The sequence below is a fragment of the Zingiber officinale genome, chromosome 8B (assembly GCF_018446385.1).
Source record: "Zingiber officinale cultivar Zhangliang chromosome 8B, Zo_v1.1, whole genome shotgun sequence".
Taxonomy (NCBI): domain Eukaryota; kingdom Viridiplantae; phylum Streptophyta; class Magnoliopsida; order Zingiberales; family Zingiberaceae; genus Zingiber; species Zingiber officinale.
In genome coordinates, this window is record NC_056001.1 from 16,696,946 (window position 1) to 16,712,885 (window position 15,940).

The 15,940-nt window shown below is 38.2% G+C and overlaps 1 protein-coding gene across 1 annotated transcript; it reads right to left on the reverse strand.

The window, feature by feature from the left end:
- Positions 1 to 382: 382 nt before the first annotated feature.
- On the reverse strand, positions 383 to 5,018 carry LOC122017178 (60S ribosomal protein L36-2-like). Its single transcript, XM_042574716.1, has 4 exons — positions 4,943 to 5,018; positions 4,722 to 4,856; positions 3,782 to 3,981; positions 383 to 631 (listed from the first exon to the last, which is right to left on the reverse strand). Exons 2-4 carry the CDS (start codon positions 4,821 to 4,823, stop codon positions 601 to 603), a joined length of 333 nt encoding a protein of 110 aa, XP_042430650.1. The 5' UTR covers positions 4,824 to 4,856; positions 4,943 to 5,018; the 3' UTR covers positions 383 to 600.
- Between the last annotated feature and the right edge of the window lie 10,922 nt (positions 5,019 to 15,940).

Consider the following 15,940-nt stretch of genomic DNA (forward strand, 5'->3'; position numbering starts at 1 on the left):
AAAAAAATTATACTCAATTTAATAAAAAAATATATTACATTTTATTTTTATGTACTAAATTTAAGATTTTATATTAAAATAAATAAAAGACAATTAAATAAATTGATATCTATTTAATAAGTGAATAAAAATTTTTAACAATAGGACTGCATGTAAAATTTTGTTTATGATTGGACAATACATGCAAATTTTCATTTAATTCAATTCTATTTAATAAGTGAAAATAAAAATTTTTAACAATAGGACTGCATGTAAAATTTTGTTTATGATTGGACAATACATGCAAATTTTCCTTTAATTCAATCCGTATGATGCTTTGGATTCCGATGTGGTGGACCATCAAAATGGATTGGGCAGTAGAATGTAAATCGCTAAGCTTGAATTTTAGAGAAATCTCGGAAAAGCATCCAATATAACCATGAGTGTGAATAATGTAGACAAAAGCATAGTTTGCCCAAGTGACTACGAACTGTTCTTACGAAACCAAACACCACATGAGGCTGTCAACCAAAATAGGCCAGAAAAGCACAACTTGCTGATAGATAAAGAAAATCTGCGATTAAAAACAAAGTCATTTTCTAAAGCTTGCAGTGAGTAGCATTACTTCTTCTTATCGCTCACCCCAGCAGACCTGAGAACCAAAGGTATATAATGGTTAGAAGTTTAAAAACTGAAGCATGAGCAGTATTTCAGATGTCAAATAATATACCATGAAAATACTTATTACTTGCTGCTTATTTTTCAAGCGAAACGAGGATAAAATCTATTGTTCCATTAGAGTTGAGCTTTTTGGCATTTAGTTACATCGGCATCCAAGAAAATATTTAATTGGGCAGCGAATAGAGACCAAACCAATCATTTCTATCAGTCAAAACCTAATTGGGATTCAAGCCCCAGCCTCTGGCGTCCAATTGTATTCTTGACTAACCATTGTAGAAAGGAAACCATAGTTAGAACACCTACTCTACACAATGCTGAGTCTGATAGGGCAAGGAATGACAAAGTTAAGATATGTTAACATTTCATTTGTAAGCAATGTTAATAGTGTTTTTGCTATCAACAAAAACCTTACGGCTCTGGGAATTGAGACTGAGCCTTTAACTGCTAGCAAAACTCTAATAAGTCGCTCTAATAATCCTGGATCTTGAGTTTATACTGAAATTTCAGCTGCTCAGAAATCAGCAATTTGATCCAGGCTGATCAAGATATAATGCTCAGCAACTGGAGACCAAAGTCTTTGCATATACTTGAGCTGAAAAAGATTATTATCAATCTGGCTACAACAACTACAACAACAACAACCAAACATTATCCCACTACTGGGGTCAACTATATGGATCATTTCATATCATTGGACTTTATTCTCTACTATATCATCTATACTTAAATAAATTTGCTAACCAAATCCTTTTTGGTCTTCCTCTTCTTTATTTGATGCGCTTGTTTGTCATACTTTCACATCGCCTAACTGAAGCATTTATTAGTCATGTCTCTTAAAATTTTCTCTCAATAGATGCAATTCCGAATTTCTCTCTAATGCTCTCATTTCTTATTCTGTTCATCCTCGTATGTCCACACATCCACCTTAACATCTCCATTTCTACAACTCTCATCTTCGGTTCATGTGTTTGAGTCATAGTCCAATAATCAACTTAATATATAACATAATAGGTCTATCTGCGTTTTATAGAACTTTCCTTTAAATTTTAGAGGTATTTTATGATCACATAAAACATTCGACGCTCTCCTTCATTTCAACCATTCTACTTGTATCTATAAAATATCTCTTTCAATCCCTCAATCGTTTTGTAAAAATAATCCTACATATTTAAAACTCTCAATTCCAAACAACTCGTTATCTTCTATCTTAACAATTATCTAACTACGTCTAATATTACTAAATTTAAATTTCATATAAAAAAAAAAAACAGCCTGGTGCACGAAGCTCTCGCCATGCGAGGTCCCGGGGAAGAATCCATTGTACGCAGCCTTACCCTGTTTTTTGCAAGAGGCTGTTTCCAGGATTCGAACCCGTGACCTTTTGGTCACATGGCAACAACTTTACCGTTGCGCCAAGGCTCCCCTTCATAGTGTTTATAAAATTTCATATATTTTATATTTATTCTGTTAAATCTAAAACCTTTCCCTTATAGTGTTTTTCGTCAAGATTCTAATTTAGCATTTACAAGCTACAATAAATACTTATTCAAAAATCTAGCTAACTGTATTTGAAATGACCTAAGTAAAAAAGTTAGAGTTTATAGTAAAAGGTTGGAAAACTTAATTCAAAGAAACATTATATATCAACTATGGACTAGTGCATCATTTTTACCTCCATAAAGATTTTCAATCCAACATTTTATCGGTCATCCTTGTGGAAGCGACAAGTGCATCCATCCATTTCATACTCTTAAAAGTTTGAATAGGCCATTTGGCACTATCAACCACGGTAACAATCAACGAGTCCAAAGTAATTATATGGACAAACAGGTCCAATCTAATTATATGGATTGGCTGCATTGAGCAGAGTGATGGAGCAAGATGAGCTAAACAGGTCAAAGCACAAGAGACAACCAGGCTAGACAAGATGAACAAGTCAAACAAGCAAGATGAGCAGATCAGACCATTTTACCAAGCAGATAGGGTCCAGTGGATAAGGTAACTTGAGCCAAATTGTTCAAGCAACTTAGGATGAATGGGTGGTAGAGATAGAGCTAGAAAATCCAAGATGGGCAAGACAACCCACCAGGAACTAGACAAATCGAATCATACAAAACAAGCAACCTAAACAGTATGAGCTTGGCAGAATGGCAAAGGAGCCAGGCAGCACAAGGCATGTAGATCAATTAACCAAAATAAAATGAATCATTTAATGTATCAGTCCATCCAGACCAAACATATAAGTGGAATGGATCATTTCACTTGTCATTATATATCATTCTCATTTCCATTTTCATTTGCCTCTATCAAATATAACCTATGTTTTTTCTTTCTTACATCATACAGTTTCACAAGATAGAAAATTCTAGTTTTGAACTTCAAAGATCACAAGAAATAAGCGCCTTAAAGAAAAGGACTAAGTTAAAAAATAAAAATGAAAAATGAACAAAAAGAAGCCACAGCTCGATGGTGAACAGAGCTTAAAGAGTCTAATTGGCATTATATAAAAAAAGGCAGCCCGATGCACGAAGCTCCCACTATGTTGGATCCCGGAGAAGGATCCATTGTACGCAGCCTTACCCTGCTTTTTTACAAGAGACTGTTTCCAAGATTCGAACCTGTGACCTTTTGGTCACAAAGCAACAACTTTACCGTTGCGCCAAGGCTCCCCTTCAACAAAATTGAGGTGAGAAAACAATACAGCATTAAAATGGTTGAAACTTGGATGTTGATGTGCACCACGCTGATTATGTTTCAAAATATTCAAATATCAAACTCAGTGGAAAAAGCAATATTGTTCCATGGTGAAATGAATCGACTGTGAAAGGTTTAAGAAATCAAGTAAAAACTATAAACAACCAAATCAATCACCAATAGATTAAAGAAAGATAAGAAAATTGCATTTAGTTCAACTATTTTTTGTTCCAATAATAGTAATCAAGATCCTGGAATCCACATTCACTGGACTTCCAAAGCAGTATCTAACACCCAAGAAAAACTAAAATTAAATAAAATGAATTCCAACTACCATAATAGACTCTTAGCAGAAATATTTTTTTAAAAAAAGAACCACGTAACAAAATTTGAACCATGAAAAATATTATAAATTATTCATATTCACCTCATCTTCCGGAGAACGTTAGCCATCTCCTCTCTCTTCTTCTTGGCTCTCTTGTGTGTACCTAGCTTTCTTTTTGCAACCTTCAGTGCACGTTTATCCTTTCCAACTTTCAGTAATTCAGTGATCCTCTTTTCATAAGGAGCAAAACCAGCCACTTCCCTGATCAAACTCCTAACAAAATGCACTCTCTTGCTAGTTTTCTAACAGATTATTATCCGATATTAGTTACACTAGATCATAATGCCTAATACATATGAATAAAAGAACAAATGGAAAGTAAAAAAAAACATTAATTCCAGGCACTGGTCCTTTGATAACCAAAAGGAATACATTATCACAAGTTGTGGTAACAGCTAAAACTTAAGATAATTATAGCTCTGAAAGAGAATATTGAATTCTTGGAAATTCTTCAACCAGCTATTATGAACCTAAAAAGGGATTTATTCAAACTTCAACTTGAAATTATCTTCCTTTATTATTTCTAAAGTAGGTCATTTGGTACAATAAGTATTTTTTTTAAAAAAATTCTCATATTAGTTATAAGACTTTATTATCAGAAATTATTATTAGGAATTAGTATTTTAATTGTTGACAAGGCACTCTTATATGCCTATAAATAAAATCATTATATAGTCCTTAAAGTATTACGGAAGTAAGTTAGTAAAATAAAAGCCTTCACCTATTAGAGGTGGATCCCCTCAAAATGATCATCCTCTTTCCCTCTATTTTCTAATTTCCTAAGAGATAAGGCGCGGGTTTCTATCAGTCTATTTTCTCTCTCAAACAGAACATGAAGAGCAGCAGATGCAATACATTTGAAAACCATATGCACTCTAAAAATGACGGCATCAAACTATTCCTGATAAGTCTTGAAGTCCATCTAAAGCCATCAAATTATTCACTAAAACGATTCCGAAATGAGTTTGGACTAATTCATTACCCCTTTTCGGCTGGAAGGTCGAGGAGCCAGCTCCCTCCTGGTGACAACGTGCCCTTTATTGAGACCGACGAAGAGACCGGTCTTCGGCTGAGGGGGGGCCATTGCAAGGCCTGGATGTAGAAGAACGTGAACTCCCTAGCAACAACAAAAGAAGGGCAACAATCGATCAGCGAGAGACCCTATCGCTGATGAATACAAATTTCCGTTCGTCACAGGCTTACTCCGGACGAGGACGTAAGAAAACGCAGCAGCCGACCCGGCGACGTGACCAAAAACCCTAATGGAGCAGATACGCGATTCATTAAATACCAAATGGGGTTCCCAATGCTTTTATTTACGGAATTACCCTACCGGACTACGAACCGTTTGATCTGGTTGATATTTATACGATGAATGGCTGAGATCTTCAGTTTGACTCCACGATATCCTTGTAGGTTGGATTACCTGGGTCAAAAAGGCATACAAAGGCCCAAATGTCCTCTCCGATTGATCGTGGCCAACCAAAGCAGCCTTTCTCTCGCAAGTGACGGAGACGAAGTAGAGATCCTCTAATTCATAAATTACAAATCAAATAATGATTCATTATACGAGAATCATTAATTTGAATGGACTCCATATTTAAATAAATAAGGTCTATATAAATCAAGGATCTAAAAAAATAGATTATCCCTTGATTCACAATTTGCGGACCAGAGGATCCGTCCTCCCACGACTTTCTCTCCGGCTCACCCCAGTTCAAATCTTCTGTCTTAAAACTCCTCTGTCTCTCTGTCCCACGCAGAAAACGACAAATTGGAACAGCGTTTCTCTTGAGAACCACGTGACGCCGAAGACCAAAAAAAGCCAAAATCGTCAAAAACCTCTTCTGCGAGAAACGTGTTCGACGCAGCCCTCTCTGTGACCTAACCCTTTCTCTTTCCCAGGACTTCTGTCCCGACAAAGGCCCGCCGGTGCAAAATCCCTCTGTCCCACCAACTGTCGACGACAACAGGCGGCACCATCGAAGCTGCTCCCGTCTCCTTCCCACCTTCGACACGACACCTTCCCACCTTCGACGGCAGCAAGTAGCACCTCACCTTCGACGGGAGAAGGCAGCACCATCGACGTCCCCTTCCGAAGTCGACGACCTCCCCTCCCGAAGGTCGCCAGGACCTCTAGCTTCGTCTCCGCCTTTCCTCGACGAAGATCCTCCTTCATCTCCGCCTTTCAGGCATATGGTTCTAGAAAATTTTGCTTCTTTTTTCAAGTTCTTTATCTGATGGAATCATTTTGTTTTTTATTTTGTTTTGGTCCGTGTTTTTTTCTACTTTTGGTGGAATATGTGTTCTTTATTTGTGCCGTGTGATTCCACCAAGTATGTGCTGTGTGTTTTTTTCTACTTTTGGTGGAATATGTGTTCTTTATTTGTGCCGTGTGATTCCACCAAGTATGTGCTGTGTTCTTGAATCTTGAATCAGTTTGTTTCTGTATATGTTTCTTGTGTCAATTTGCACTTTCTCTTTCTGTTTCAGTTTCTTGTGCCAATTTGCACTTGTGCCAATTTCTTGATAAAAAATATGATCTGTGTAATTATTATCTATAACTATTTTGTCATCACATTGTAGAATTCGCATTGTGATATGTGTAGAAAATATATACATTTCTTGATTGTTTTTTTTGTTCAGGATCAAGGTAATTATCATGGAATTGTCGTTGGTTGAATCTACGAGTTGTCGTAGGTTTAATTTTGATGCAAATGAAGATTGCCGGGATAATGAGTTTGATGTTATTGATGAGGGTACGGACTCTACCATGTTATTGATGAGTTCTGAGACATCTATCATAGAAGAATTGATGCCAAAAATCGGTATGGAATTTCAGACAGAAGAGTGTGCTTATGAATTTTATTTGAAATATGCTAAACAAGTTGGATTTGGCATAAGGAGTAAAAGCCACAATGATAAATCGGGTAAATTAGTTGACAGGATTTGTTGTTGTTGTGCACAAGGAAAAAGGGGAAAAGACAAACGATATGTTTATGTGAAATCTCATCGTCCTGAAACAAGGTTTGGTTATAAGGCTAAAATGAAGATTAGTTGTTGAAAAAATGGCAACTTGAGTGTGGAGCAATTTGTTAAAGAGCATAATCATTATCTTTCAAGTCCAAACAAAACTCACCTCTACAGAAGTAATAGGAATATATCATCTTTTGCGGCAATACATATTGAGATGACAAGTGATGTGGGAATCCCCCCCAAAAGCATCTCATGATCTTATGGTGAAATAAGTAGGTGGGAGGGAGAATTTAGGTTTTATTCCTCAAGATTACAACAACTACTTGCGATCCAAAAAAACAAGAAATATCAGAGTTGGTGATACAGGAGGTGTATTGGAATATTTGCAGAAAATGCAGTTTGATGATCCTAATTTTTTTTATGCTATTCAAGTTGATGAAGATGATTTGATAACTAATATTTTTTGGTGTGATGCTAAGATGAGAGTTGATTATGGTAATTTTGGAGATGTTGTTTGTTTTGACACAACCTACAGGAAGAACAATGAAAGTCGTCCAATTGCGTTGTTTGTGGGTGTTAATCATCATAAGCAATCCATAATTTTTTATGCAACTTTATTATATGATGAAACATCTTTGACATTCGAGTGGTTGTTTGATACATTTACTAAAGCTATGTGTGAAAAAAACCCAATAACTATTCTTACAGATCAAGATGCAGCAATGGCAAAGGTTTTGACTTTCAGATGGTCTGAAACACATCATCGTTTGTGTATTTGGTACATTTATCAAAATGTGACAATATATTTGAGTGGAGTTTTTTCTAAATTCAAAGAATTTACTAAAGATTTTGCCTCATATATATATGATTTTGATGAAGAAGAAGATTTTATTTCAGCTTGGAACATGATGTTGAATAAGTGCGCACTTAAAGACAATGATTGGTTGAGACATATGTTTTGCATAAAATAAAAATGGGCTTTAGTATATGGACGACATATGTTTTGTGTAGATATGACTACAACCCAAAGAAGTGAGAGCATGAATAGTATTCTGAAAAGGTACGTCACTTATCAACACAAGTTTTTAGACTTTTTAAAACACTTCGAAAGACTGCTTGATGATCATCGATATGAGGAGTTAAAAGTTGATTTTAGATCAAATACAAGTGTTCCATGTCTATTGTATCCAATTGAAATTTTAAAGTATGCATGTTCTATTTATACTCCTGAGGCATACAAGTGTTTTGAACAAGAGTGGTACAAATCTCATGATTTTATTATACAAATTTATGAGGATGTTGGATCACATACAAAATACAAAGTTACTTCTCACAGAAAGAGTTGTCATCATATAGTTACACTTTATTCATGGGGTCAAAAGATTGAGTGTAGCTGTAGAATATATGATTTTGCTAGGATTTTGTGTTCTCATATTTTGAAAGTATTTATGATGAAAAATATCATGAAAATCCCAAGTGAGTATATATTGAAAAGGTGGACACGAAAAGCAAAAGATGGATACTTTGGAGTTATTGAACTTGTTGCAAACAAAGGTAGTTTGGATCCAAAAACTTGCAACAGTATGCGATATAAAGAATTGAGTGGATTGTATGTTCAATTGGTTACCAAGACAGCAGAGAGGGAAGACACTTACAAGGTTATTAAAAATGGTTTATTGAGTATGTTTCAGGTGGTGGATGAGAGGTTACAAGTTAATGAACCAACTGCCCAACACTCTATTGAAAGAGAGTTTGAAATTGGCGAAGGAAACTCTCTTGGAGTCAAAGGAATTAAAACAAAGAAGAAAGCGGTTTCAGGTAAGAGATTGAAAGGTGGCTTAGATAAGATTTCAAAGAAAAGAAAAGCAGCGAGGAAAAATAACCAAACATCAACAATTGTTAAGGTTCCACCCCTTTCTTATTAAAGTGTTGTTTATTTGTTGTCATTTCGTTTGAGAAAATATATAGAATTAAATCATTATATATTTTTTTATACCAGGCTATAGAAGAGCATTATGAAAGTATATCCAGCATGCCTAGTGTTGAAGGTTTTGAGTATGGCTGAAACTCAACTTCAACCACTTTTGTCAACACAACTATCTCAGGTTCACTCTGATATTGGTTATTTTCGGACAAATAACCGGGAATGATGGTAAGAAACTAACTCTTCTAATGGATATTTAATTGTTTTATAATTTGAAGGGATTTAGAGAGTATCTAAGGAAAAAGTAGACTGGAATTAGAAATGTATTTTTTTCTTCTTGGATTCAATGATATTTTTGTTTAACCATTGCCCTAGTGGCTTATATCACATATGAAAGATCCTTTTTCTGCTCTATAAATAGCAACCTATCATGGTTTTCATATCTCATCAATAACTGTTCCCTTTGCATTTCATCCTTTGCTCCATTTTGTATTTGTCCCGTGGCCACACATGGAATACGCATCCTGCTATCTATTTAATTGCCTCGTTTTATGCTTCCTTACTGCATAAAGAGTTTCTCATGTAATGTTTGCTGATGGCTAATGCAAAGTCAACATTGTTTAATGAGCAACTAAGACACACATATTGTCTGATGGCTAGTTTAAATCCTTAACTTTCCTGTCTCAACCACTACAGAAAATGTTGCTATCAGCATGCAACATTGTCCTATACTCTGAACACTAGCACTGAGTTTTTTTCTCAGTTTGATGGCTAGTTTTTTTCTCTCCAGGGACATCAATTGTGTGGATGTTGCTACAATGGAATGCACGTCAACAAAAAGTGATTGATGTCAATATAGATATATGTTTCTATTATGTTATATTAGCATGCATTGATGTACACAAAGATAATTGTTTCCTAATTGTGAATATCTTATTTTTGCACATCGCAGGTCGGAGGAGGGTTATTCTTATGCAACAAAGAGTGATGATTGATGTCTCCTTTCCATTCTAATGCATGTGAAACTATGTTCTAGTAACTAAAACGACATTTGTAAAATATACATATTTCTTGTTATTTAGTGAACTATGAGTCCGCAATTTTGGTTGTAATTGAATCGTGTTTCTTTATATTATTGATCAAATTTGCATAAACATCTTCAAATTTGTATAAATAGTTTTGTGAAAGTTAGTAATAACAATAGTATGCTATGCAAAGTTGAGGTTTTTGTATCCTATGTAAAGTGTGTTTCAGAACCAATCTTAATATTTGAAACTCTCTTTCTATAGTTATCAGTTTAAGAAAATTGTTTGTTGAGCGATCTTTTTATCTTATGCATGTTTCTTAGCCTAGTAGATTTTTTTACTCGTCTTGAATGATTAATTGATCTACTATATGTCAGTTGTAAATAGTAATCTTGTTTAACTCATATTGTTCTTTGTGATCAAGTCGTGATTCTTATTACCATGTTAACATCTAGCCACTTTAAATGCTACTCTAGGGGCATTTTTTGTTGGTTGCTACTCAGAAAACCTATAGGTTCCACTGTACAAAATTTTTGTACAAAGGTCTGAACCTTTTCCTAGCTACCATGTGTTCTTTTAAATTAAATTTTGGATCGCCTGCGGAACTTAACACGTTTGATCCAAAACTTAATCTATTTGTTCTTTTAGGTTTTGACTTGGATCTCCTGCGGAACTTAACACGTTCGACCCAAGTCTCCTTAAGTTATTAATTCCATTAAATATTAATTTCCATAAAAGGTTCCCAGTACTGACGTGGCGAGGCACATGACCTTCTTGGATATGGGAGCAACCACCACCGACTAGACAAAATCTTTAATAGAAAGCTAATATTTAATTTCCTAAAATAACTTTAGGTTAACCAAAGAGAACAATCAAATCACAAGGAAAAGAAAGAAACAAAAGAACACAACTTCGAAAAAACATATTCGAAATTCTAGAACGTAAGCCTCTTGTATTTGGTATTATTTCCATAAATAACTAGCATGATGCGGAAATAAAATTTACTAGTTATACCTTGTAGAAAAACCTCTTGATCTTCTACCGTATTCCTCTTCTAACCTCGGACGTTGTGTGGGCAACGATCTTCCGAGACGAGAAACCACCAATCACCTTCTTCTCCTCCTAGCTAGGTTTGGCCAACAAAGAGGAAGCTTCACCAAGGAAGAAAAACAAAATACTAACCAAGCTCCAAGAGATGCTAGCTTTCTCTCCTTCTTCTTCTTCTTCTCCGAGTAGTATCTGTTGGGACCTTAGATGGCTAGAGGGGGGTGAATAGCCTCTTTGAAAAACACTAAACAACAATTTCTTCAAGAACTTTGTTAGCACAGCGGAATTAGAAAACTAAAACAAGAAAACACAGCACACTAACTCAGAGATTTACGAGGTTCGGGGATAACTTGCCCCTACTCCTCGGCGTGTCCGTAAGGTGGACGAATCCTCTTGATCTTTCGGTAGATCACACCCCGGAAGCTATCCGGCTAAAGGATTCTCCTTCTCGGTGGAGTAACCTCTCCACAAAGTCTTTAACAGCAGTAAGAAATTAAGCACAAGACTTACAGTAGTGGCTCAAGTGAAATGATCAAAGGAAGCTCACAGCCACAACCAGCGAAGAACAAGCGCACTGCTTCAATCTTCCAGATAGTTTTTCTCCACAGTGTTTTTCACAGCAAGAGCACAAAAAGCATTGTACCGAGAGCCTCTCCTCTTCACCTTCATATGCCTCTCTGCTCTGAAACGGATCTCTGCCAAACCTGCAGCAAATCCCTGCAACCGTCCACGACGTCGCCAATCACACTTCTTCCTTGTCTGATTGTCTCAGCTCCCACCAATGGCATCCTCGTTTCCACTGGTACCTCTGAGCTTGAACCTATCAGCACAAGTCAAGCTGATTTCGACCAAACGGCTGCCAGCAGATCGCAAACGAGACGTTGCTACCAAAACTGGTTTGTCCGCAGCGAGACACAGCAAAAGCTTTTTGTTGCCTTCTACTAATGATCCTTAATTTGAATTCACCCAACATCGTAATCTGTAACCTGAAACTTCGAGAAAACTTGCAGCAGATGGTTAGAAACGAAATAGGTAAAAGAAATTGCGAATCAGAAACAATAGGAGAAAGCGCATGCAAAACAAACCATACTGTGGATCGGTCAGCAGACCGATCCACACTTCTATTTATCGTCACTGATCGGTCTGGGGACCGATCAGGTGCTTGTCTGATCGGTCCCAAGACCGATCCACCCCTTCACGCGAATCTGTCAACCCTGATCGGTCCGGGGACCGATCAGGTCCTAGCTGATCGGTCCCAAGACCGATCCCAACTCTCACCGAGAGTTGGTTGCGAGCCCTGATCGGTCCCTGGACCGATCAGGCCATAGGTGTATCGGTCGGTGGACCGATCCCTCCTATTCCTTCTCCATTCTGTTTGATTACTGATCGGTCCCGGACCGATCAAATACCCACAGTGAGAATCAGTGTATCACTGGATCGGTCTGCAGACCGATCAGCCGTGCCATTGTGCCACTGGATCGGTCTGCAGACCGATCCAAAACTGTGAGTCTCGAGTCAAGCTTCCAAGCTTGCTGTCCTCACCCCTGACGGTCCAGAGAGCGTGCTACCGAACCCTCTCCGACCATACATGCCAAGCTTCCACACTTGGACTTCCCAATTGCCTGGTTTCACTCACCAGGACTTTCCAAATGCCTAACATCCCAGTTAGGACTTTCCCACTGCCTGGCTTCACTCACCAGGACTTTCCCGTGCCAAGCTCCTCGCTTGGACTTTTCCCAATCAGGTCAATCAGGTTAACCAAGTCAACCTTGATTAGTAATTAGTCTGAGTTAATTTAATATCTGATTCAAACTTAAATCAGTGTCAACATCAAAACAACATCCAGGTCAGACTGTATCAACAATCTCCCCCTTTTTGTTGTTTGACAACACAATTTAAGTTTAGATCAGAAAAATTCTCATATCCATAATTTCAGGGAAATTAAGATCTCCCCCTAAGATGGATATAACTCAGTTACTTTCTCTTTTTTTTATTGATTCAAAGAGGTCAAATCGTCTCTAAACTTAATTATTTTCTCCCCCTTTGTCAAACACCGAAAAGGTGTAAAATAATGAATAAGACTGACAAGCACATCCCCCTATTAACTAATAACGCCTCAATCTTAATCCACATAAAAAACAGTATATGAAAAACAATGGCATATGAAACATCATAAGTGTATCATGAATAGTGAAGCATCATAAATAGCATGAATATAAGAAACACAGCTAACATCCAGTTCAGATAAATGTATCAAAGACATAGTATCAACAAAACAATCAAAACATAGAGAATGTCAGCCAACATCCTCATCAAGAGGATCATCCGCAGCATCAGCTGGAAGAGTGGAATCCTGAAGAGGCATGCTGCTGCCTGAGGGTAGCTCACCCGAGGAGGTGGATGGCCATCCATCCTAGAAATGCCTGATGTGTCGCCAACTGCTGTCTCTGTAGAGTATCGAAGCGCTGATCAATCTGGAGGCGCAGGCCATCGAACTCTGCAGCCACCATCTCCTCGTGGCGGTCAAACCGGCTCTCCAGCTCAGCGATCTGCCAGCGCAGATCTGGATCCTCCTCGCCATATGCAGCAGCAGCAGGAGGACGAGCAACCTGTCGTGGAAGTGGTAGCTCACCCAGTGCCCTCCCATCCTTCCACCTAACCGGCCCATCCTGACTTAGGATTCCGGACTTGGAAAATGCACGTTTCCCAAGTCGACAATCCTGCCTGACCATCTTCACTATCCTCCCCCTAGAGACGTCAATACCCATGGACTCGAGCCAACCAGTAATTATATGCCCAAAAGGCATATAGATGTTGTCGCCGCTCGGTTCACTATGGGATATGATAGACATATAGACACTCGACATAATATCAAAATCTAGACGTCGACGTAACCCATAAAGCATCAGACAGTGATATGGTCGAATTTCTGCCAACGGTTTAGAGGTGATAGGTAGAAGACATTGTGTGACAACTTTGAAAAGGATGTAGTCAGGAGCAGAGAGTCTAAGGGCTGCAAATGTAGGAAAGTCGTCATCTAACTCATCTAAACCATCCAGTCTCGGATGACCAAAAAAGTACTCATAGATTGAGTCAGAAGAGACATTAAGAGGATGAGGTATGGGTTCAGGCAAAACAGGATAGATGGAGAACACCGTCCCCGAACACAAACGACAACCTAAATACCCAAAGAAGTCAATTATGTTGAGATCAACGTTTTGCTTAGCCACTCTTGTCCTATAACTACCATCAGGAGTCTGATGAAGGTTGTTATAGAATTCAGATACTAGATCAAAGTTGATGTCCCTTTCTAGAAAAACCAACGAATCGAGCTTGTAGTAGGCAATGGTTTCTAAAATAGAGGGACAAGATTCCTGCATGAACTTCTTATCAACAGATCGACAAGGGAGTAATTTGAAAGTCCTCTCCTTAAATGATTTTTCAAATTTTTGGTTGGGGAATCTCCCCGAACTAGCCGGTTGAGGTCGGGAGGTAGCAGGAGCTTTGGACTTGGACTTGGATTTGGATTTCTCGGTTGGTTCCTTAGAGGTACCCTCACCACTAGTGGGTTTCTTCCTAACCATTTGGACAATGGGAAACAAAGAGAGAGCACCAGAGCCACCAACAAATAAGAACCGAGACAAACACAACAACAGATGAGAAATGAAAACACAATGCCAAGTTCTATAGAGGTAGGAGTTACCTTGGAGCCATGGAACTCTCGGCTAGGGCTTCCGAGGGCTGTAGCTTCGGCGTGCAAGGAGAAGAGAAAGAGTGGGCTGGTGGGACGAATCGGCTAGGGTTCGCGTGAATGAGGGAAAGAGGGGATCGGGAGGTTTTAAGGGTTAAGATGGGTGTACAGTGAAGAAATGATCGGACGGTTGTCCGATCAGAAGGTATCCGACCGATCGGTCACCGCATCGATCAGAACCTCCGATCGGCCTCGTGGACCCGATCGAAGGTGATCGCAGCATTCGCCGAAGCCTCGATCGGTCACCGCATCGATCGGGAACTTCCTGATCGGTCCGCAGACCGATCGGAGATGAACCAGAAAGCGTCGTAATCAGTGCCAACAACCGAACCCGATCGGTCTATGGACCGATCAAGAGCTTCCCTCAGATATCCCGATCGGTCCTTGGACCGATCGGTGAGTCGCTAAAATAACTGATCGGTCCTCGGACCGATTAGATACCCACAGAGATTGTTTTGGATCGGTCTGTCGACCGATCCATCTTCTCCTGATCGGGCAGTAGCCCGATCGGTGTCTGATATTGAATTTTCAGTGATTTCAGTAACCGAAATCCTTTGATAGTTCGTAGAAGTTTCTCCAGTAAAACTTTCAAAATCAATATCTAGAACCCTGAGAATCTACAAGCATAACTATGTCCTAACGATGGGCTCTTATGGTGTGAATTTGTTTATAATTTGAGACTTTCATATTCGACTACAAACACTGAGATTTCAGACAAGTTTCAAGTTTGTCAAAATAGACAACTTGTCCTAATTTGCAATCAAGGCATGAAAGCTGAAATTCTTGATTCTTGTTATGTTTAGTTTCAAGTTTGTCAAAATATATTCAATTTATTATTATTTCCTTTAATAACCTATCGTTTTATCAATCAAAAGTCATGACATGAACCAAACAACAATACCAATCAACACATTAACCATCAACCATGATTAGAAAAATTTCTAGGCAAATGTCCAACCAAGATTCCTTGGTTGGAATATATGAGTAAGATCTAGGAACCAAATACACATGAATTATGTAATGGCCTTCCCCATACTCAATTAATGTCTCTTCAACCTAATTATTCAAGGGATGCATAATACATTTTGAATAAATTGGTTGTTCCTAGCATCTCACCCCATTTCTAGCAAACAAAAATAATTTGTTAAACCTTATCGTTTGTGTGAGATGTCCCCAAATTGCCCAAATCAGTTTCCCAATTACTCTTGTCATTTTAATAGTCCTTATTGATCATGGTGAAGTTCTAATGACCTAAGGAGCCAAACACATTCCCAACTCCCTCCTTAAATGACTAAATTCATTCTCCGGAAGGAGTTTTGTGAAGATATCGGCTAGGTTTGACTTTGACTCAACATATGTGAGCACAATGTCTCCCCTAGCTACGTGATCTCTTATGAAGTGATGACGCACTTCAATGTGTTTGGTCCTCGAATGATGGACTGGATTTTTAGTTAGGTTGATTGTGCTAATGTTGTCGC